The sequence below is a fragment of the Sylvia atricapilla genome, chromosome 27, assembly GCF_009819655.1.
Source record: "Sylvia atricapilla isolate bSylAtr1 chromosome 27, bSylAtr1.pri, whole genome shotgun sequence".
Lineage (NCBI taxonomy): Eukaryota > Metazoa > Chordata > Aves > Passeriformes > Sylviidae > Sylvia > Sylvia atricapilla.
Genome location: NC_089166.1, coordinates 161,636 through 184,315, shown reverse-complemented (window position 1 = coordinate 184,315; position 22,680 = coordinate 161,636). Strand labels below are relative to the sequence as shown.

The following is a 22,680-nucleotide window of genomic DNA, read 5'->3' as shown; positions in this document are numbered from 1 at the left end:
TTTTTTTTTTTTTTTTTTTTTTTTTTTTTACTTAATCTAACCCCATTCCAGCCTGTGTGAGTCAGAAATGAAGATTATTTTGCTGTTTCAGCAGGTCACCATGGGGAATTAAGTCTATTCAGCTCAGTTCTTCTAAAAAAGCACATATTTTCCCTTCTTCACTCCCCTCCCCTTTACCCAAAAGTACACAGTTTCCAGCAGTATTTCTCCCTGAACTTTACCCAATATAAATATAACATTGTGGGATATACTACTGCCAACTACAAGCCTAGGAGAGGGGGACTTGACGTTTTCTTGGATGAGGAAATGGCGCTGCCGTACCAACAGGTCAGTATTGCTCCACACAGCATATGGATACCGATAGGAGAGCTGAACAGCAGCTTTAAATGAACACTCCACTTCATGGCATGAAGACAACTCCTGTTGCCATGGCACAGCCATGGCTCTGACTCTGGAGTGTGCAGAGATGATCTGTATCAGTTCTGCTTCTCCAAGGATCTGCAGCTACCTGCGGGATGCTCCTGCCAGCAGCTGGAATGAATTGCTGCTGCAGTGCTTTTCTTCTGGAGGCAAATTCTCAACCTCCCAGCATGAGATTCCCTGCTTCTAGAATGTTCAGCAAATGTGGGAGTGATGTGAATTTCCTAAATGTTCCTGTTCATCCCAGCTGACACACTCCTGGTCTGCACAGGTTGCCCAGCTGAGGTCTCTCTGCTGGCACAACCTATTTGTGGAGGAGTATAGCATAGGAATGTTTGCTCCAGGCGTGTTCAGAACCCTCCAGCCAGAGCTCTCAACACAGTGTGGAGTGTCAGTGAGGCAGGAGGCAAACAGCATTTGGGGCAATCAGGAATGCCAAGGTGGGACACAGGCTGCATGGCACAGGCTCAGGGATGACAACATAGAATCACACCATCTAGTCCCATGCCCTGCTGTGGGCAGGGACACCTTCCACTACACAGGTTGCTCCAAGCCCCATCCAGCCTGGCCTTGGACGTTTCCAGGGATGAGACCGTCACAGTTTCTCTGGACAGTCTGTGCCAGGGCCTCACCACTCTAACAATAAAAAAATTCTTGCTTCCATCAATTATCCAGAAGGCACAGTGAGCCAGCTCAAGTCAAAAAGAGAATATTGACAGCTGGAGCATAAAAAAGCTGCAGGGAGTGGTCAGGATGTGGGATGTGCTCTGAACAGAGGATGTGCCCAAAGCTGCAGTGCCCAGGCAGGATGGGATACCCCAAAGGATGATGCTCAGGTAGAAAACCAGCAAGGGATTGATTTTTGCAGGAAAGCGAGATTCAGAATCAAGCTCCTGCCAAATGGAACAAGCATGAGAAATTATTTTGCTTTGTGTAACACAGGTCTGTATAAATATCAGCTTTGCCAGAGCTCCAACCAGGGAAGTTTAATTCTCTGTTCACATACCCATTATTTCTGGGTGTTAAGCCACAGGTAACTCCAAAATTCTGGGTTTTAAATTGATTAATGACTGCAACTTAGCTAATAAAATATGTTTACAAATGCTGACTGTGTTAATCAAGTAGTCATATGAGATTTGCTTCGCAACATGCTAACTCATGCTTATGGCTTACGATTCACACACTTTGATTTTAATGAAACATTGAGCAGCATTGTCAGAGCCATTTTAATTAAATGTGCCATATATAACTGTACTCTGCCCAGGCGTGAGTTAACTTTTCAGGACCATGTGTTACAGTCTGTGAAGTGGAGTTTAGAAGAATGGACCTTTTAAAGTAAAAAATTTTCATATTTTTGACTTTTTTTTGCTCTCAGTATCCAAAGAGTCAGAGAAACATTATATACACAGCCCAGATCAGATTATTTTCAACTCCTCTGAACAAGCTGGTGTGGTGGGATGTACCACAGCTGGTCCCCAACACTTCCCAGCACGTGCTCTGACCTTGTGCAAGCAGAAACTCCACAGTGGCCAGGTGTCCCTCGGACGCAGCCATCATCAGCGGTGTCCGGCCCTGCTTGTCTGCCATGTTCACATCAGCACCATGCGTGAGCAGGAGATCCACAATCTGCAACACACAAAGCCAGAGCATGGGTTACACATGGACACACAGCTAAGAAGACGCCAGAGCCAAGGAAGAGCAGAGCAGACCCCACTTTCTAAAAACTCCCACCCCTCCAGGCACGGTTTGCTGAATGGATGATTAAGGATTATGAAAAGGAAGGGAGGTATAAGGACAGGAAAAACATTCTTGCAAGTGATGAGCATCCTGTTTGCTTCTCAAATGGTGAGATAACCAGAGAAGCTGTGGCTGCCCCATCCCTAGAACTGTTCAAGGCCAGGCTGGATAGGGCTTGGAAAAACCTGGGATAGTGAAAGGTATTCCTGCCCATGGCAGGGGGATGGAATTAGATGGTCTCTTTAAGATCTCTTCCAACCCAAACCATTCCATGATTCTCTGATACCACAGGACTTAAGCAAAGCTGCCTGTAGCCAGCCAGACCCTGGGGCGATAGAATCATCAGTATCACTTCTTTTCACTCTGACCATTCCCCAAAAGAGCTGGGCCTTGTCTTCTCCATGCCTATTCGAGCAAGACGGAAGCGATGGCCTGACCCACCACCTCTGGCCACCCCAGGGCGTGAGGACCCCACTGACCTGCCAGTGTCCCTGTCTGACGGCGCTGAAGAGCGGGACGACCCCGCGGCGGTTGGGCTGCGCCACTGCGGCGCCCTGCTCCAGGAGCAGCCTGCACACCTCCAGCTTCCCGCGCCCTGCCGCTGCTGTCAGAGCTGCACAAGAGAGGAAAGCAGTCAGGGAAAGAGCCACGGACTCAGCGGAGTGTTTTCCTGTTTGGAAACGGGTCTTTCTGCTGGATACCAAAGTGATGGGGCCTGAAATGCCAAACTTATCTTGTGGCAGGCAAAACGAACAAAGAAAATGGGCTGGATTGCTACAGTTTCAACTCTTGTCATTTTAGTTACCTCAAAGATCAACTCTTTCATGAAAAGTTTACATAATGTCATGGAACGAGGCTGTTTGAGACAATCAACTTTCTGCAAGTAACAGTGAAATGGGACGAGAATCCAAATAAGTATAAAATAATCTACAGGCACTTGTGACTGAGGTTCAGGTTTAGCTGCAAAGAAATGTGATCATGAATCCATTACTGTTTTCCCTAATGCCAAAGCCATAGACTGTGAGGACTTATGTATCTGAGTAGGGGCACAATATCCAGAGAAAACACAGGTCTTCAGGTAGGTACTTGACAAGACATTCTGCAACCTGTCATTGCCTCATCCCGCCATGACTACAAGGAAGCAAGTGAGGGATCAAGCAGGAGGCACTGACAGATCCTGCCAGGTACTGATGTCAGTCACATTTGTGGCTTTCCTTTGTCCAAACAAGCACAGAGCGGTGCAATCCAGGAGGACTTCTACTTTCCATATCCCACTTTAGTCTGTAGATCCTTGAAACCAGGGAGACAACTGGAAAGCAAAATAGGATGAATCTGTTCACCTGTTTTCCAAAAAAAACCATTATTCTGGGCTTTGTTTCTGGCCAGGGCTAATACTACCAGCTAGGGCCTTTGTGCAAACCCAAAAATATCTCTCATTTTCATATGCTCATGATATTACAGGTGGGTAGAAGCAACACCTGAGAATTCTTTCCATGACAAAATGTGCTCTGTTAACTCAGAAGTGTGGATGAGTTAGAGAACACATATTCAGTCTGAAAATAGTTCCAAGTTCAGGACCTGCCGGTGACTTGCCTCAGTATTAATTTTAGACATTCTGGTTCCTCCCTCTTCCTAACTTTCTGTGCACTTCAGCACAGCCCCATTGGCTCCACGTTCTGCTGCTTCTGGTAGGAGTTAGAGCAGAAGGTGGGAGTCTATTTCTGACTGATGTCGCTTGTTTTTTCTTTGAAGTACATTTCTGTGGGTTGGCTGATTACAAGGTGTTGATGGGTTTCCAACTGCAACACTGTTAATGTTGGGGAATTTAATTAATTCTCAATTCTCTTCCATATTATGGCTGAATTTTCTTCTCTTGGGGTTGAGAGACACCAAGAGTTAAAAGAAAAATCATTTTGCTGCTACAAGCAGAACATTCTGCAAAATCTATAATCAGATCCATGTGGGTTTTAAACGTAAGCTACAAATATAGAAGGAGGCAGAGGGATTGGCATGCAGGGCTGCTGGGTTCTACTTCTAAACCTGCCTGCACTTGAAATGTTGCAGGTTAATTTGAGGTATTTTACATCAAAATTACTTATGTTTGCAACAATAAAACATATTGTAAATCACTCCAGTGTTTGGTGTTTGTCAGGAAATGCTCTTTGGAGAAGACTTTACTGCAACAGGATGATTTGATCCATGATTTCTCCACTTTCCCTTGCAATCCCTTCTGCCTGCAGTGATACATCTTTCTGCTGCTCTGTTCCTCAGGGTCCAAGCAACTGGTGTGGGTATGTGGCTCCAGCCTGTCCTTTGCAGCTCCAGCTCAAGGGAAGCACAAAAGCTCCTCTGCTACTAAGCAACCAGACCTTGCCCCTCCAGGAGGAACTAAGGAGGATGAAACTGGGCTGCTTTGAAGTTTTACTCTGTGCTGGAGAGCTCCTATGGCCCTGCACAAGCAAGGTAAGTCCACTGAACCCAGGCAAGGAGCAGCAACCAGGATCCTTCACTGGTAAACAGGAATTTTCATTTTGCAGCTTTTCCATGAGGATGTAGTGCCAGAAGGACTACTCACCGTGCAAGAACCAAGGCTTGGCATAAACACCACACAACAGCTGCTGTGTTTCTCAAAACAGCTCAAACAGAGCCAGAGATGGGGTTCAGGTGTGGAAGTGCCCATCTCCATCAGCAAGCAACGTCAAACCACCGCCTCCTACACCGGGGATCTGCAACAGCTTTATTCTGCTTCTGCTGCTTGTTTTCTTGTAGAAAAAACAACTTTATCTGGAGAAGGAATCATTAAACGGCTCCTATCCAGCACGTGTATCTGTTTCACAGCCTGGCAGCAAGTCAAACAGTTTGATGGAGATGCTTTTTGCACCTCCAACTCTGATGGAGATAGCATAAGTGACTCAGACACTTTTCTGCTGGGTTTTGATATTAGTTTTGTCCCAGGGGGAAATAGTCCATCTGTAGTTGGCTGCAGTGTGCTGTCAGCAGTTCCTAAACTTATGATGTCACTTGGCATTGCCATTTGGATGATATCAGGCTGTGATATCATCGAGCCAGGCACTCAGCTCTGCTCTGTGGAAGATGAGACATGAGCAACAAGTATCAAAACCTAGACAAGCCAGGATTCAGATTTTCAGAGCAGTTTGCTATTTTTAGGTGGAAACCTGCACTTGTCTCCAAATTTATTTAAACTCTCCATTTGTTTTTCAGAAAATAATAGTAGTAATAATAATACAGTTAAATAAAAGAGAGCCTTGAGTTTTATATGAACTTACAGACTTGTTTCATGTAGACAAAAGGCTGCTCAGTTTGGTGGTTGGCTCATTTTTGCTCATTTTCCCATCTTACCTACTACAAATTTTAATGTGTAAGTGCATATTCCTTTGAGATGGCTCCCAGTCTGTGTGTGATTTGTCAATCACAAATCCAGGCTCCAAATTTTCCCAGTTACTCAGAAACCCCTCTCTGATAGAGAAACTCCCCGACGTCTGGTTAGTCCAACTTTTGGCATTTTTGGAGGGCAGAGGTGTGGGACAACAGAGATGGAAACAAGCAGGCTGAGAATGTCAGAACTAACCAGGACAGAGAAGGGAAGGGAAGCTACAGCTTCTACAGAAATCACCTGTCTCTCCCCAAAGGCTGTCAAAGCTGTTGATCTGTGCTCTCTCCACCTCTTCTTCATCTTTTTCTGGAAGATCAAGCAGGTAGGAGACAATCTAAAAGAAAATGATGTGTCAGATCATGAACTCAAATGTGTTATACAGGAACTGCTGACATCAATGTGCTATACATGAGCTGCTTGGAATATACTGAAGGAAGAGAACAGTCTCTGCCTGGCACCCTGAGATCAAGAAAATATTCTTCCTGAGATTAACCACTGAACCTGCTGCTCTGTATAAGCAGAAAAACACAACCAAGTGTCTTGATACGAAGGCACGTGATGGGACTTGGTAGGGTCAGTTCCCTGTAATTATGTCTGCTCAGCTGGAGATGACCTGGTGTGTGTAGTGGATTCATCTCCTGGAGGAGGTGAAGCTGAAAGGAGGTATTTGATCAGAAAGAACTCATTCTCAAGGAAAGGAGAAGGAACAGGGGCTGCCATGGGTCACTGGGGCTCTGTGGAGGGGACTAATGGCAGTGGTGGGCTTGGCACTGGGTCAATGGTTGCACTAAATGACCTTAATGGTATTGTCCGACCTAAATTATTCTGTATGTCATTTTCTCCACCATAAATCTTCGTCAGGATGGCAGGAGGAACCTCTCTAGCTCTTCCCTACCCTGACACACAGTCCTAAGTTATGTGTTCTCACACTCCCCATCCGGGCTGGAAGAGTGGTGTAGGTAACATGTGGCCATCCATCTTATCTCTGCTTAAAAGTTTATTCCAAAATTTTATTCTGAGAGCTTAAAGGCTTGTTATTCTTCCTCTCCTGGAAGTCTGCCCAGACCACAGGGTTTGCCAAGGGATCTGTGAACACTAGGATGGGACAGAGAGGAAGAGCAGGACAGAAGCACTCTGGACTCCACCTCCAGACATTCTTTGCGCAGTGGGCAGGAAAAGGCCAACCCCTGGTTTCCCTCCCTGCAGAGGCAGAGCAGGTCCTACCTCAGTGTAACCCATGCTGGCAGCAGCAATCAGGGCCTGCTGGATTGCGTGGCTCTTCTTGAACACTCCCTGCTGCTGCCCAGCCATGCTCCAGTCACACTGGATCAAGAACTTCACCACTTCCAAGTGTCCTCTGAGAGCGGCATGGACCAGGGCACACTGCCCGTTTTTGTCCAAATGATCCACCTTGGAAAGAGATGAAAAATACAATTAAACAAAATCATGATCAACATATCTTTGCTTCTTCAGAATTTCCAATCCCAATTTCAAAATAATGCCACATGTGCAAAATGTGCGTTTTTCTGGTAAACTATCACTTCCATAACCAGAAACCAAATATTTCCAAAGCTATGTCCCAGGCTCTGGCATTATCTTGGCCACAAATGTTTGCTTTGGGAAAGATATCATTACTTTTTTAGGTTTCTTCTGTTTTCTTCAGACTCAAAGGCTACAAAAATATTTTTTTCTTTGTGTCCTGAACTCTAGCATTCAATTTTTCTTGTGCATTGAAATCATACACACTGGTATTATCTCCTTTAGGCATATCTAGAAAAGGAAAACCAGTTTGTTTTCCAGGTTTCAGTTCTTTTGAGAGTCCCAGAAGTGCCCCAGCTTGCAGTCAGACACTGTAACACGAACTCAGTGCAGGGACAATCAATAGGAATTAGAGACAGTACTTGACATCCCTGGAGGAACTTATATGGTTGTATTTTGGGGCATGGTTTCCACTTAATGCCTGAATACATCAACTGGGATTTCTAGATACTATCCCAACAGGGATACTTGGAGAACACAAGAAAGGCAGGTCAGTTATCATTCTCCTGCTGGTTGACCCCTTCTGTGGTCTGCAGCGTAGTATTTATCATAAAAAATTTAAATAATTATTATATTAACATATTTTTACTAATATTAATTTATAGAATCACAGAATGGTTTGGGTGGAACCTTAAACACCATCTCATTCCACTCTACTGCCATTTGCAGGGACACCTTCCACTGTCCCAGGTTGCTTCAAGTCCTGTCCAACCTGGCCCTGGACACTTTCAGGGATCCAGGGCAAGCCACAGCTGCTCTGGTCACCCTGTGCCAGGGCCTGACCACTAAATTACATATGAGAAATATTTAATATATTATAACATATTCAATTTAATAATATATGAATATTTCTCCTTTCTCATCTCCTGCAATAATCAGTATCACAGTTTTCTGCAAATGTCTCAGTCTTCAAACTGCACCAGACTGTGTTTTGAGATATTTCCTCTGTACTGTTAGGGATATTCAAGGAAAACTACAAGTGGCAGGACTTCTGTCACTAAACTCTCTCAAAATAGCCAAGAAAAGCAAAATTCTTTTTTTCCTTCATACCGTCCTCATATTATTACAGATGACACAAACCAGCAAGATCTAAACAGTCCCTCAGTCATCCTGACATCCATACCAAAACTACACAAACCCATATTTTGCCTTTTGAACTGAAATTAAAGATATAGAGAAACCACAAATTGTTTCCAGGAGGCTCCACTTCAAAAATCAGCATAATTTTCTTCTTTAACAAAGTATTTCAACTTGACTCATTATATACAATTAAAACTCCAAACACTCATCACAAAGCTAAACAAAGGGGATTTTTCTGGGACAAGTCTGATGAAAATTTTTGGAAAGTGTGTCTCAGGGAGATATTTAAAGAATGTTTTGTGCTGGAAAAGCAGTGTTGCCATTTTAACCTTGCGAGGGTCAAGGATTTCTCCAGAACATCGTTATGCAGGTCACCAGCACAGCATCACTAGGCAGTTCCTACCTCAGACCTGAATTCCAGACAACAGTTACTGACTTTCAGGAGTTGGTGTCAATGTGGGCCTTTTAAACCCACTACATTTTAGCAGAAAAAAACCCACCAAAAGCAGCATCCTGGCTTCACCTGCTGGAGGATGTTCCCTAGTAAGCGTTCCATGTCCTGCCTGCAGCTCCTACCCAGCCTTGAGCAAGCGTGGAGCAGTTTTAGATCAACTTTTGAGCAGTGTGGCTCCTTTACCTTGGCCCGTTTCTTGCACAGCAGCACCACGATGCTCAGGAAGCCGGCGGCAGCGGCGTAGCCCAGCGGGGTCAGACCGCTCTCTGAGGCAGCGTCAACGTTGGCCCCAAACTCCAAGAGCAAAGCCACCATCTCTGCATATCCCAGGTGAGATTGGACACACAAAATGGGGGCATTGTTCAGAACTTCCGTCCGGTAATTCACATTTGCACCTCCTAAAATCAGCAACCGACTGACCTGCACAGGGAAGGAGAGTTTTTGGCTGAGCTTCATGGGGAGACGGGAGCTTATGGTCAGGGCAACACTGCAACAGAGACCAGGGCCCTTGGCACATCTCCCAGCAAACAGCAAAGGACATAAAATGCTGACTAAAAACATCTGCCCAACAGATGGTCCCATTTGATGCAGATGGAGCAGTTTATTAATTTCCCAAGTGGCTAGGAAGTGGTCTGAAGGGTGAAGGCACCCTTTGTTTTGGAACAAAGTCACTCCAGCTCCGCTGCAGCAACCAGGGACATGGCGGGGATGGGGAATCAAAACACACAGCTGGAGAGGGCTGTACTCAGCATGCTTCCCAGAAGATTCCTCCCTAGGGCTGGTTTGGCTGTCCCACTGCACGGCTCCCTCTGCACTTGGCCTCAGTGGAAAACCTGATGCTGGAGAGTGACAAGGAAGGGACATGGCAACAGACACTGAACTCACATTGCCTGGGTGGGAAGGACCTGGGATAAACATCCTTCCATGTGAGAAAACATTTCCAAACCTGTATCTCTGTCTGAAATCCTTTCTGCTGTAGAGATGAGCTCATGTAAGTCAACACATTCATCTTACAACTGCAAAAGAAGTGCCTGAACCATACATGAACATGAGCACATGCTGTTGGACTTGATGTCACCTCAGAGTTCATGCCTGTCTAAGCCAAAGCCCTTCACATGTCAAGTTCCAACATTAGTTGTTGCATTCCACATCCTTGGGAAGGAAAAATCCTGTTTTGCACAGGCACAAACTCACTATTTGGCCATAGCAATGAAAAGGACATCCCTGGTCAAAGTAGCAGAGTTGATGGACTATCCCAAATGGTAAAAAAGTCTCAATTGCCTGAAGACCTCTCCTCGGCTCAGGAAAAACACACAGCAAGCTGCTCAGCCTGGCTAGGACACTGGACACAGCTCCAGTGAATAATACTCTGCATGGTAACTGCCCATTGCTGGAGCTTCTTGTGTGAATTCTGAACCCCCTGGCTCTCCCCATCCTCCTCCAGTACCTTTATGTTTGGGGTGTAGAGATTTCTCAGAGATGCCAGAGCCATTGAAAGACCTTCAGTACTGTAGGAGATCCAAAGCCCTTGCAGGATGGAGGAAGATACCCCAACTTTTTTACTCAGACCCTGAAAAAGAGAAAGTAACTTAGATACAAGCTTACAAATCTGCTCACTTGCACTGGGCAGATCCTCCTGGGTCTTGACTTCAAAGGAGCTTCAGGACATTAATGACAACACCCAAGATAATGTGAAAATTTGCCATATCTGACCTTCACAATCAATTAATAAGCTGGCAGAAAATTACTTGTAAAGATAATGTGGCCATCTCCAAGATCTAAAAAAGGCAGGACTTAACTGTGAGCAACCAGCAACCAGATCCATTCAACACCCTCACAAAATGCCATGTTAAGGAGCACAGATTGCTGGGTTTTTTGGGTTTTGTGTGTTTGTTGTTGTTGTTTGTTTTTTTTTTTTTTTTTTTTTTTTTAAATAAAGTACATAGTATCTGTTCACAATAAGATAAATTCAGCAACTTTCAATCACAGCCTGGAGCAGGTATCTTGTACCACATTGACTCCAACTTTTCTAGTTGCTGTCCATGATCAGGTTGTATATAATACATTGAAGGTCTGACATATTTTCCAGCATCCCTAACTAGCAGAGCATAGTTGAGCAGGTTTCTCCCTCCTGTGGAAGGAACCATAATTTCTCCATAGCAAACAGATGGGAGTGAACAGCTGGATGGAGGAGCAGAGGGGTGGGATGGTGACTCCAGCAGAAGCCATGCCGTGAGTATGCCCTGAATGCTGCTGCTCTGCTACTGATTTCCCATGAAAGCCTGCTGATTCCATGGAAACTGCACAGGCATCTTTAATGGCATATTTAATTCTGTTTTGATATGCAAACCCTGATTTCTGCTTTCTTGCATGCCGGGTGGTCACCTCCACCTGCAAAACAGCAGGGTCCCACTTCCAGTTTGTGTGACTGGGACTGGGATGATGCTGGTGGAACAAAACCAGCAGCACAAGGTGGGGTTTGTTTCCTCTGAAGGAAGATGTGTGGGAATCATCATCCCAACCCATTGCTGGACTTGGCTGCAACCTCTAATTCCTCTGTGTGAAAGATAATCTGCAGCATCTCCCTAGCCATCAACAGATTTGTCACTTGAAACAATTTTATCTCCAAAAGAAGCAATAGATTAGACAAAGTGTTATAAATAACAGTGCCATGAACTTGTTTCCTTAAAATTCAGGGAGCTAAACCAAGAAAAATACCTGCTTGTGTTGAGGAAAAGAGAGCTCAGGAATTTGAGCCCCTCTTAAATGCTGCTTTTGAAATGACACAACACAGGACATTAGAGGTCAATATTAAATTTCATGAACTCAGGATGGTGAAATTGGAAAAGGAAAGCAATTTTATAATAAATGGCTTAAATAAGTTAAAAATAGTTATACTACTATCAAGCCCATAAATAAGCTGCCTGAATCACAATCAGGACCAAGGAAAATGGTAGATATTTTGAGAACAGCCCTCTGAAGATAATCACAGATGCTATAGAAATCTTTACTGTTGCCTTGGAATATATATATATATATACTTACATATTAGTGCAAGACATAAAAGGTGACATTAATGCTTTAAAGAAAAAGTGCATTCAACACCATTATCATTCAGTTGCCATTCAGGAAAAAGCCTGCCATATTTCTCATTTTACAGTTCATATTTTCCTTTTCTAATTCCCTCTTCAGAACTGTAGAGCAGAGTGAATCCTTCAGCAAACACAAATCCCAGCTTCACACAACATCAAACCAAAATACCATCAGTGGTTCCCACTCCATTGGGACCATCTAACCAACATGAGACCAGTGTACGGCCTGAGAATTTGAACAATTTTGCCAGCCTCCACAACTCCAGTGTTTGAACAGTTGGTTTTTCCTGTCCTGTCTTTTTGCCTTATTGCCTCCTCTGCTATTTGGCCATCAGCACCTTACAGAATCCCAGAATTCCAGACTGGTTTAGATTAGAAGGAACCTTAAAGCCCATCTCATTCCATCTCCCTGCCACGGACAGTGACATCTTCCACTAGACCAGGTTGCTCCACGCATCACCCACTTCTGTATTACTGACATTTTAACTAATTTAAGATGAAATGAAAAGCCTTCTCTTTGGCTGATTTGCAAAACGTATGTCAGCCTGAAGTTTGGGTCTTCTTGTATCACAACTGCACATTTTGTGTCCTTTTATTCTATGCCAGGCTTTTCAAGTTGGCTTTCTACATGCTCCTGTTAAGACTTGTAACTGATTTAAAAGACTGAAACATTTGTACTTTTCCTCCCCCTAAACTATTTGAGGATGATTGTGTTTGAAGGAGAAGACAAAACCATCAGATCTCAGCCAGCAAGTGAAGATAGGAAGGTGAAAATGTCTTCCCACCCACATGCCAGGTCAGCACTTTGTGTCTGTGCATCACTAACTTTTTTTACACCTGGAAATTCCAAGTGTTCCATCATCACCTTGCTAAGGTACCAGTGGATTCAAACTAGGAAGGATTAGAGAAGGATAAATACATTTTCTGCTCTGTTTTATCAAAGTTTGCCTCTATATCCAGCTCTCAGTGCTCCTTGGCAGGACAAAACACTTTAGCTCTAGTCTAATATTCTCCTGGCCTCCTGATGGGTACATAAAATGGAATTATAATGGCACTAGGCCTCCATAAATACCTTCAAAATTAGGATCTTTGTGTCTGCAGAAAGATCTTTGTGCCTGCTGCTGTAACAAGGCAACTTGAGGAAAAATACCCTGAACTGATGACCTGACATGCTCCCTACTTGGCAGAAAGCCCATGGCCACACTGGTGATGGCTTCAGCAAAAGATCAGCCAGAATGAAAAGCCTGAATGGGAAAAATGCTTGTTTAGAAACAAATACAATTGGTAACAATTGGCAAAGAGTCTGTACATGTATTATTGGAAATATTTTCTTTAAAGAACACTCGAGCTCTTAAATATGGTCTGCAATATTCCAACCTAGTGCTTCCTTCAGAAACGAATGCAGCTCTTGTTTCACTCAGTAAACACTCACAAATCCTCAGTAAACACTTGTTAAAATAAGCAATAAAAATAGATCTATTCATGGAAAAGCAAAATACTAAGTTACAATTTCTAATCCAGCTAATTCAAACCCTTTCAAAATTTTGTAGTACTTGTAAGCAACATTTTGTTATGCTAATCAGTCACTGTGACATTGGTCTTCCTGCAGTGTTGTAAACCCTGTTGTAAAGAAGGGATTTTGCTGAGTGATGAGGAACAGAAGGCTGGACTGACATTTGTCATATGCTAAATGGCATTTTCTACTATTGTAAATATCGCCAAATTAAAACTGGAATCTATAGGAAACTTGTCCACTTAATGCAAATTGTCATTTTCCTGAATCCTTGTTATTGGTCACCACTATGTACATGTGAAATGAAGAAGGTTTGGAACCAGATTCAGATGTAAATGGCAGCTGAACAGTAAACTCAGGGCTGAATCTGCCTTTGGGAATGTAACTGAAAATGTGAAAGTGATACCCTGAGGGGTAATGCACCAATCTGGGGTTCTTCCCTTTGGCTCCAGCCATCATCTTCCCAAACAAGGAGACTTTGCTGCTACACCTGATGGTGAATCTGACATAGGAATACAATAAATAAATCCAACGGGACTGACACAAGGTAGAAATCACCTGTTTGCTCTAGGAACAGAAACTGAAGTGCCAAAGCCCCATAGTCTATAAAATCATATAGAGAAGGGATGAAAATACAGCCTTGTTATTACTAGTATTAAGCACCCACAGGTTCTAACAGTTGTAAGAAAACCTGTATTTCCTGTGACCTTACAAATCCACCCTCTCATTCCCACCTTCTGGTGCCTAGGCCAGCAGGAAGAATGATACTTAGTTTATGGGTCATATTGATACTCACATCCAGTCTCCCTTTCAGTTACCCAGGTCTTAAATGTCTGTGTGAACAGTAAGATGGACCAATCAGCCAATTTCAACAGCCATTGGATTTGCCCATTGCAACCTAAATTTTAGATTAGATTCTTTAAAACCACTCCTTTTAAAAGATTTCCTTTTTTCTAGATGCTGCTACAGGAACTCATCTTTCAGGGCAAGAAACATCTTATGGTAGAAGACCAATTTTAGGTAAGGAGGCTATCCTGCTGAATTTACCATCTGAAGGAGGGTTTAATTTTAAGGATTTCTTAGATATCATGGCCAATTTTCTAAAGCTCACTTCTACAGGCTTCAGCAGCCTCAAGCAGTCACACTTCTTACATCAACCCCACAACAAGATGAGATCAAGTGCTGCCAGTGCTCTGGATGAGGTTGGTGTAAACCTTCATTTGAATTTTTGTTACCTTAAAAATATGTGCTTTGAGAATGTGATGTCCCAGTTCAATAGTTTGCTGTCTATTTAATTTTCCTTCTTGTCGGGAAAACCAGAAGGCAAGCAGTGTGTGGCCACTCCTAAAATTGGAAGAAAAAGTATGTTAGTATTTCTTATTACACCAACAAAACAACTTTTGGGGACAAAAATGCTAACCCTCCAACCACACCCAGCTTTGGGAAACAGAGCTGGCTGAATTTGCACTTGTAAACCAACAACTAATTGCATCCTTTATTACTGTTGATCACTGATAGCTCAAAACCACCCAGACATCAGCAGGCAGCAAAAACCATCCCAAATATATTTTCTATGAGCAGATGTAAATTTAGAAACACCAGAGGTACAATGCCATGACAGCTGAATTGTTACTTTTATAGTCACTTCACAGAGGAGAACCACATTTGCAGAGCATGTAACCAACCTGAAGCCACTAGAAAATGCCATATTTAAAATATCCACACTTTGAATATAATGTCCTTTAAATGACACCTGCACTCATTACCCTGTGGACAGTCCCATGGAGTGAAACAACTTTATTTCTTTGTAAAACTCCTAAACACATTCTCCAGCTTTTTCTGTAATAAAGATACTCCTGGCAATGCCCTACTAGATTGACAACGACAGAAAATTAACTTAAATACACACCAAGTCCTGTTCTAGGCAAAATATAATAAAACAGACAATAACTCCAGTTGCTAAAGGTGATTTTTACTGACATTTTTAAACCATTAAACATCTGCAGATTTCCATCTTGTAACACTGCAAGTTCAACATGGCTGAATCTTCTCAAAGATGTGAGAAGATGACTCTCCACAGACACACAAAACACACATGATGCAAAACTGTGAAGTTTTAATACCATTTCTGGGTGAGATCAGCAAATACCTACTCCTGCAGGTGCCCCATGCACATGTGAATGCCACAGCAGGAGATGCAGCCAGCAGAGCAGGAGCCAAAGAGGTTCCATGCTGGGACCACAGTGGTCTGTGTGATTTTTTTGTTGGTTTTACCAACAAAACTACAGTAAAAAATATTCTTCCTCAAGCCCTTGGCTGCTCCCAGGGAGTCCTTTTAAGCCACTTCATTCCTAGCAGTACATAAAAATGTGACTGCACTAAAAGCAATCAAGCCCCTTTCAGCCAAAGAAAATAAAATATGGTATTAGCTGTGGCTTTAAAAGGGCTTTTAAGGACAGGAAATGTTATTAGCTCATCCCTGTCTGGTAAAGCGAAGAAATACTTTGGCTGGCCAAACATCTAGTAAATATTACACAAAACAGAAGCTTTCATAGCAGTGGGGATTTACCAGCTCATCCCCATTCAGGGTGAGTTACTGTCCATATCAAAATAAATTCAGAAAAAAAGGTGAATGACTTGTAATGCCCTGGCCAGGTTTTTGGCAAGGTACCTCCTGAGCCCTGCCAATGAACTACCTTTTGGATCGATAACACATGGATTTGTGTGAGCAGAGCCCAGTGATGGTGCTGGGAGGACAGGAATGTGCCTGCTGGAGTATCACATTTGGCACTGTGATTCCGGGTCCGGTCCGGGCAGAGCGTGGCAGAAATAAACAGGATGGGAATGATGGTGTTCCCAGAAGTAGAACTTTAATGGTGCAGCGACCACATGGTTTGGGAGGCAGCATCCAAAGCCCCAGGGGCATTGCTAACTTAACAGATAAGGTTATCTGGGGGCAGGGGTCCAATCCCGAGCAGGGGATAGGGGTGTGACTTCATATGTCAAAGGACCTGAACCAACAGAGAACCAGAACTGGAGACATGACCTATTTTGGAATTATGCCATTTGCATCCCAATTTCCATATCTCACCTCCCATGGTCTTGGGTTTATGGTTTCTGCACGGGCTGCCTGGGCTAAGGTATTATCTATCTCAGCTAGCTCAGTTGCCACACTGGAGAAGTGAGATGAAAAACAAATCATATTTTTCTTATGAGGCAGGCCTTGGTACCCAGGTCTGGACAGGTGAGAGAGCACCACATCCCATTTACAGGTTGGACTGGTGGGGAATTCTGTTGTGCTTCATTCCAAAATGCAGTTCTGCTTACAGAGGCACCATCAACTCAAGCAACTGTTTTCTGAAATGTTTTTATCGACTGACAGTACTTTCTCTCCTAGAGTGACTTGGCCATAAAAGGAAATTGAAGAAAACCCCATTTTTTGCCTGTCAAGTTGCTCTCCACACCTTGGCCTGGCACACGGCCCATGCCAGGATCCCACTGCTCCATGCTTCCCATGGCTGGAGGAAAAGCCTCTCCAGATGGTGACTCTGCCCATCACAACACAGCTTGGATGCCTCAGCTGAGTGCTGAAAATCCATCACGATGCCCTAGTGCACAGGGCAGTGCCTTTGATCCCACGCATCTGTGCTGTGAGACTTCTCCATACAGCACCAACAGAAGGGCCAGAACATAAAAAGCTGGAACAGAAGGGCCCTGAAGTGGTTATAGCACCTTGAGTCAGCTTGTTGCCTTGCCTTCCTTTGGCTCTCCCCCTCTTTGGAATGGGAGAAGAACCTCAGGTCTTCTATTAGAGGAGAGAGGCAAATGCATTTATTTGCTCATTACACTTGTTAACCTCCAGGAATGTCCATGAGAAGGAAGGAGAAACAGATCAGAAGGAAATGAGTGACTAGGAAACACAGCTGGAGTGTTGCCAGGTACTGCTGGAAGTCAAGTGGAACAGCAATTGCTGGATTGAACCTGGCCCCATTCAGTCAGATTATGAAAATCTCTAATTGCTGTATATACACTCAGTCCATCCCAACAAGTCACCAGATTCACAATGCTGTGACAGGTTTTGAGAGGGGCCAAGGTGTTCATCTCCACCCAAAGGTTGGTGCAAGTTCAAGAACTTGTAGGTCACTGACAAGGGAGCTGGAGAGAGACGTTGGACAAGGGTCTGGAGGGACAGATCAAGGGGGAATGGCTTCAAACTGACAGAGAGTAGGTATAGATATGACATCAGGAAAACATGCCTCCCTGTGAGGGTGGTCAGGCCCTGGCACAGGTTGTCCAGAGATGCTATGGCTGCCCCATCCCTGGAAATGTCCAAGGTTAGGTTAGATGGGGTTTGGAGCAACCTGGTCTAGTGGAAGGTGTCTCTGCCATGGCAGCAGGTTGGACTGAATGGCCTATAAGGTACTTTCCAACACAAATCATTCTAAGGTTTTATGATTCAGAGCCATCAGCTCCTTCCCTTTCTGGGGAGATCCTCAGGCAGTGGATCAGGAGCTGCATTTTTCTGCTCCAGACTGCAAGTGGCTGCATGCAAGGACTCTTCAGCCATGCCCCTCTGCCTCTGTGTTCCACGTCCCAAAAGAGCAAATAGTAGCAGGTGGTTTTTTTGTTGGTGAAAAACTCTTTGAGAATTTTTAGGAAGGCTCTGAATGGATCTGTAATTCCATTAATCCTAAGCATGAATTGAAAATCCAGAAGCTTCTGAGGTGCCTGTTCTTTGCAGCAAGAGCTGAAGTGCAGCTCCCACCTGACACACCAGTCCAGGTTCCTCAGTCAGCTCCTAAATTGCTTTTCAGCTGCAGTTGGAAGGGTATTTACCTAAATTTAATTATAGACATGACTTTGGTGTTATGAATAAGGCATGTACGAACTACTCCAGAATAAAGTACAGTATTCATGAGTAATACATCACCTCTGCAATGCTTCCCAGACCTTGGCTTTTGGCTGCTTGATAAATACGTGTTCTGTCAACATTAATTGGAAACAAAACCAGACTGCAACAGCACAGGCCTTTTTATTTTTTTTTTCTTTAATGCAGCAGAGTGGCAGTAATGATTTCTACATCAAGGAGCTCAGTGAAATGATATGCTTTGAATTTCACCACTGCAGAGTTTATCATCAGAGATTTTTCTATTTTTAATGTAAGTTGGGTTTTTTTTGTGTGTGTGAAAAATTAATAGCCCTGCCAGCTCAGCTCCTACAGCTTTAATCTGCTCTCCACGTCTGTATCAATTCCTATAATGGTCAGGAGTCTGCCTAGGTGGGCACATACATGTTGTGTGTGTATGTATGTGCATATATACAGTGTGACTATGGATACATAATTATATATGTGTAAGCATACATATATATATATAGTTATACATGTAAAAAAGATAAAAATTTAATCTCTAATCATTCTAACACCCTACACAGCATGAACCAGTGCACACCTACAGCAGCTCTAAGGAAGGTAAGGGAAAGCTGCACATGAGGTCATGTGGAATTATGGCTTGAGTTGGAGGGGACTCTAAAGCCCATCCAGTCCAATCCCCTGGCATGGGCAGGGACACCTCCCACTATCCCAGGTTGCTCCACGCCCTGTCCAGCTGGCCTTGGACGCTTTCAGGGGTGGAGCAGCCACAGCACTGGGCAACCAGTGCCAGGGCCTGAACACCCTCTCAGGAAAGAGTATTTTCCTAATATCCAATTGAAACCTACTCTCTGTTAGTTTGAAGCCATTCCTCCTTGTCCTGTCACTCCATGCACTTATAAATAGATGCTAGATCTGATCTCTACACAACTGGTCCCTTCTCCACCCAAACATGAGTCACACACAGTTCTGGGTGCAGAGCAGGATGTTGGTGCCTTAAGCACAGTACCCAGGTGACCCCATTCCTCATGCCACAGATGGAAAAGGACAAAGTCTCACTGATAAATACTGGTGTGACCAAAGAGCAGTGAAGGAGAATGATTAAATACAAAAGAAAATATTAAAAGCTTCCCGATCTGTGTGTCATCTAAACCCTTCCAGTTCTCAGGTAAAAAAGATTTTAAAGGGTATAAAATTACTTCAGTGTTAAGACATTGCAGCACCAGAATAAAGGACAAGCAAAAAAATAAACAAGAATCAGTCCTGTTCGCTTCTGAATCTATCAAAGACCAAATTCCCTGATTTACCCCCACATCTCCCTTCTTCCAGATAATCCCATGAAAACATTCCAAATTCAAGAGATCTGACAATGTGCCAGTGAATCTGGTCTTCAAAAGACATGTATTCACATTTTATTCAGCTCTGCCAAGTGTAATGTCATAACTGCAGTGCAGAGAGTAATGTGTGCTCTGACAGAGCCCAGAGTCTCTTCTCTTGCAGAAGGATATCTTCATGTCTGTCCTGCAGAAAGACCAAGCTCAGCTCCAGGAGCCCCTCCCAAAGGAACAGTTTATCACCTAAATTGCTTTATTGACTTTTTTTAATGTAGTTTCCCTCTGATGTTATAATTGCAAATTAACTTGGAAGGAATTCACACTATAAAAAATTAAAACAAAACAGTAAAGGCTACTCTCTCCTGCACTGCTGAAAGATGATTTTGCTCTAAAAGTGAGTGTTAATACTTGAGAAATAAAATAACAGGAAGAAATTCACTACCATTTCTTCCTTTGATCAGTTTCTGGTTAACTCCACTCCTCTCTTCTTGGTGGCTCAGTGCCACAGGATGGATTATTTAGTGAATATTTTCTTCCATTTAGATGTGAAAATGGCCCAGCAGACAGAAGTTTAATGTCCAGAAGAAAAAAACAAGAGCAGATTTTATGAGGACAGTAACTTAAGATACTAAATATATTCAACCCCCCGCTGCATCCCAGTGCTGAGGTTTGCATGTCTAATGAGCCAGTTAAAACGAGCTGCTCTACTCATGTCCTTTATGGTGGTAGTTATCACATTTGCTCTCCATCTCATCTGTCATAATTTATAATCTGTCTGCCTTTTCTCCTTGTCTCTTCCAACTGACACTGCAGCTGCAGCTCTGACTGCACTTCAGGGCAAAACCTGCAGAAAAGTCACTTCACTGCACTGCTAAATCCCTGTTACAGATCCCCAGCTTGCTACCAGTGGCTTAAGTAATTTATTTTTGACCTCTGACTTCTGCATGAGATTAGAAAGGGACTCCAAGACAGCTGGAGAGACACTGGACAAGGGTCTGGAGTAACAGGACAAGGGGGATGCCTTTCCAATGCCAGAGGGCAGGGTTAGATGGGACATTGGGAAGGAATTGTTCCCCGTGAGGATGGCAAGGCCCTGGCACAGGCTGACCAGAGAAGCTGTGGCTGCTCCGTCCCTGGAGTGTCCCACGCCAGGCAGGATGGGGGTTGGAGCAACCTGGTCTAGTGGAAGGTGTCCCTGCCCATGGCAGGGGTGGAACTGGATGGGCTTTGAAGTCCTTCCAACACAAATCACTCCATGATTCTCTGACTAGAGTCAGACATGTCTTGAGATGCTGGAGATGTGGAATTTGCATACAGTAAGTTTCCTACACTCATTTTGTTGAGTTATTGCCCATTCTTTTTACATTTCAAAATGTTCTGTGTTCCAAGTCATGCAATCAAAAAACTTTACTCTGGAAGACATATGGGAAGCCTAAAAGTTGTATTCTCAGAGTCAGCACTCCATACTTGGTGAACAGATTGGGTTTGCCTCTCCAATTTACTGGAGGACATGACGATAGACTCATCTCTGTGATTCACAAATATGGCACTCACTAAATATGGCTTGGGGGTAAATTAAAAGAGTGATAAATGTTGTACTCTCGTTCCCATGCAATGTGTGTAGAGGAAATTCTGCCCCCAATGACAGCTCAGGCACCACTTGTACCACACTCCACACTTCTACCAAAATTAGAGCTGTGGTAATGGTCTTAAACAACCAGATCTCATGGTGATCTAGTAATTCATTGCATTAACTGAGCACAGGCCTTGCATAAGTGCAGATTACCAGACAGCAGGAAATAACCTGACCTCACATATTTCAGTGGCATGTGGCACCCAGCCCATGGCTGGGGATGGCAAAACAACCAACAACATGTCCTTTGTGGCTGTGCTGACGTGGTGAGTGCAGCCTGTACCTCTACCTGGGGCACTCAGAAAGCCCACTGTGAGCTACAACACTTGCAGAGCTACAAAACTGGCACTCAGGAGCAATGAAAAAGACATAAAGAGAGGTAATTCCAAGTGTAAAGCAGTGCTAAATAATGATGGCAGCTCCTTGAAAGCTGGCACGACTGCCAATCAATTTGGAAAACTTTCACCAACTTCTTTTTTCCCAACTTTCTAAATTAATTATCTTTACACTGAAGACTGTTATTTGTCAATCAGATTTAGCATTCCATCAAAATAAAACAAAACCCCTGATCTTCCTCTAAAGCCTTCACTCCATGATTTTGCTGGGTAATACATAAAACATTAATTTTACGTAGAAAAAGTCTCCACTTGCAATGTGATCCCAAGAGAAAAAAAGAAAATGTAAAATACCTACAGCATATTGTATTAAAAGATAGCTCTGCCAGAAACCATGGCAACTTGGGTGTTAGATGAGAGTTGTATCCTCCTGCCTGGATTGCTGCTGCACATTTATCCATGCAGTGTATCTTGATTTGAGGTTTGAGGAACAGATTTGGTTTATGGATGTAGAAGAGGAGGTAAGAGGAAAGGAAATGGCCCTGTTGAGGGTTCATAAAACGCACATCCTTCAAAACCCACTGCCCTCAGATCAGCAATCAGGAGCAAAGCCCTGCCAAAGGCACCACCTCTGCCAAGATCCAGCCCCGTGCAGGTCACCTCCCTGAGGCAGTGTGTTCACACCTCAGTGACCCTTGAGGCCAGCCCAGGGACTGGGGTTTGGGGCTCAGCTTGCCTCAGTCAGCAGCCAGAACAGGCCAGATGAACTGCTCCAAGGAGATGGGAGTGACTGCCTGAGCAACAGACACCTGGATGGCAGGCTCCTAAAATTGAGGTTTTGCTTCACCAAGCCAGAGGTGAAGCAGTTGAGGTGAATATCTAAAATGCTTCATTTTGCTGTGGTCCCATGGATGCTATGACACCCCCATGCAGCACAAAGAGCCTCTTCCTTCAGTCACCAGCACACACAACATTGGTTGGTCCAGTGCCACCCTGAGACACAAAAGCCCAAACTGGGATATTCATACTGGCAAGAGTACTGAGAGTATCTTTTTCATGAAGAGGAAAAGAAAATCTGTGAATCTGCTTCAAAGCCCTGTGTGTGGGTAGAGGAGCAGCCTGGAGAGATTCATGTCATCCAGCCTTGTCAATACTGGGGGCATTGCCTGGGGAGCCCATCATCCTGAGATTCCTCAAAACTCAGCTGGAGGAGATGCTTCCCAGGCATTCCTCACCTGACCTACTGCAGCCTGTCAGCTCAGGAGGAAATGAATCACTC

At 43.9% G+C, this 22,680-nt stretch overlaps 1 protein-coding gene across 1 annotated transcript in view; it reads right to left on the bottom strand.

Annotated features, from left to right (window-relative positions):
• Positions 1-22,680, bottom strand: part of TANC2 (tetratricopeptide repeat, ankyrin repeat and coiled-coil containing 2) — a 136,341-nt gene that overhangs the window by 15,208 nt on the left and 98,453 nt on the right. Inside the window, exons 15-21 of the mRNA XM_066336714.1 lie at positions 14,465-14,573; positions 10,072-10,194; positions 8,808-9,044; positions 6,776-6,961; positions 5,792-5,885; positions 2,637-2,770; positions 1,923-2,046 (exon numbers count right to left, since the gene is read on the bottom strand). Coding sequence (XP_066192811.1) covers positions 1,923-2,046; positions 2,637-2,770; positions 5,792-5,885; positions 6,776-6,961; positions 8,808-9,044; positions 10,072-10,194; positions 14,465-14,573 — 1,007 coding nt within the window. The remainder of the gene's footprint in view (positions 1-1,922; positions 2,047-2,636; positions 2,771-5,791; positions 5,886-6,775; positions 6,962-8,807; positions 9,045-10,071; positions 10,195-14,464; positions 14,574-22,680) is intronic.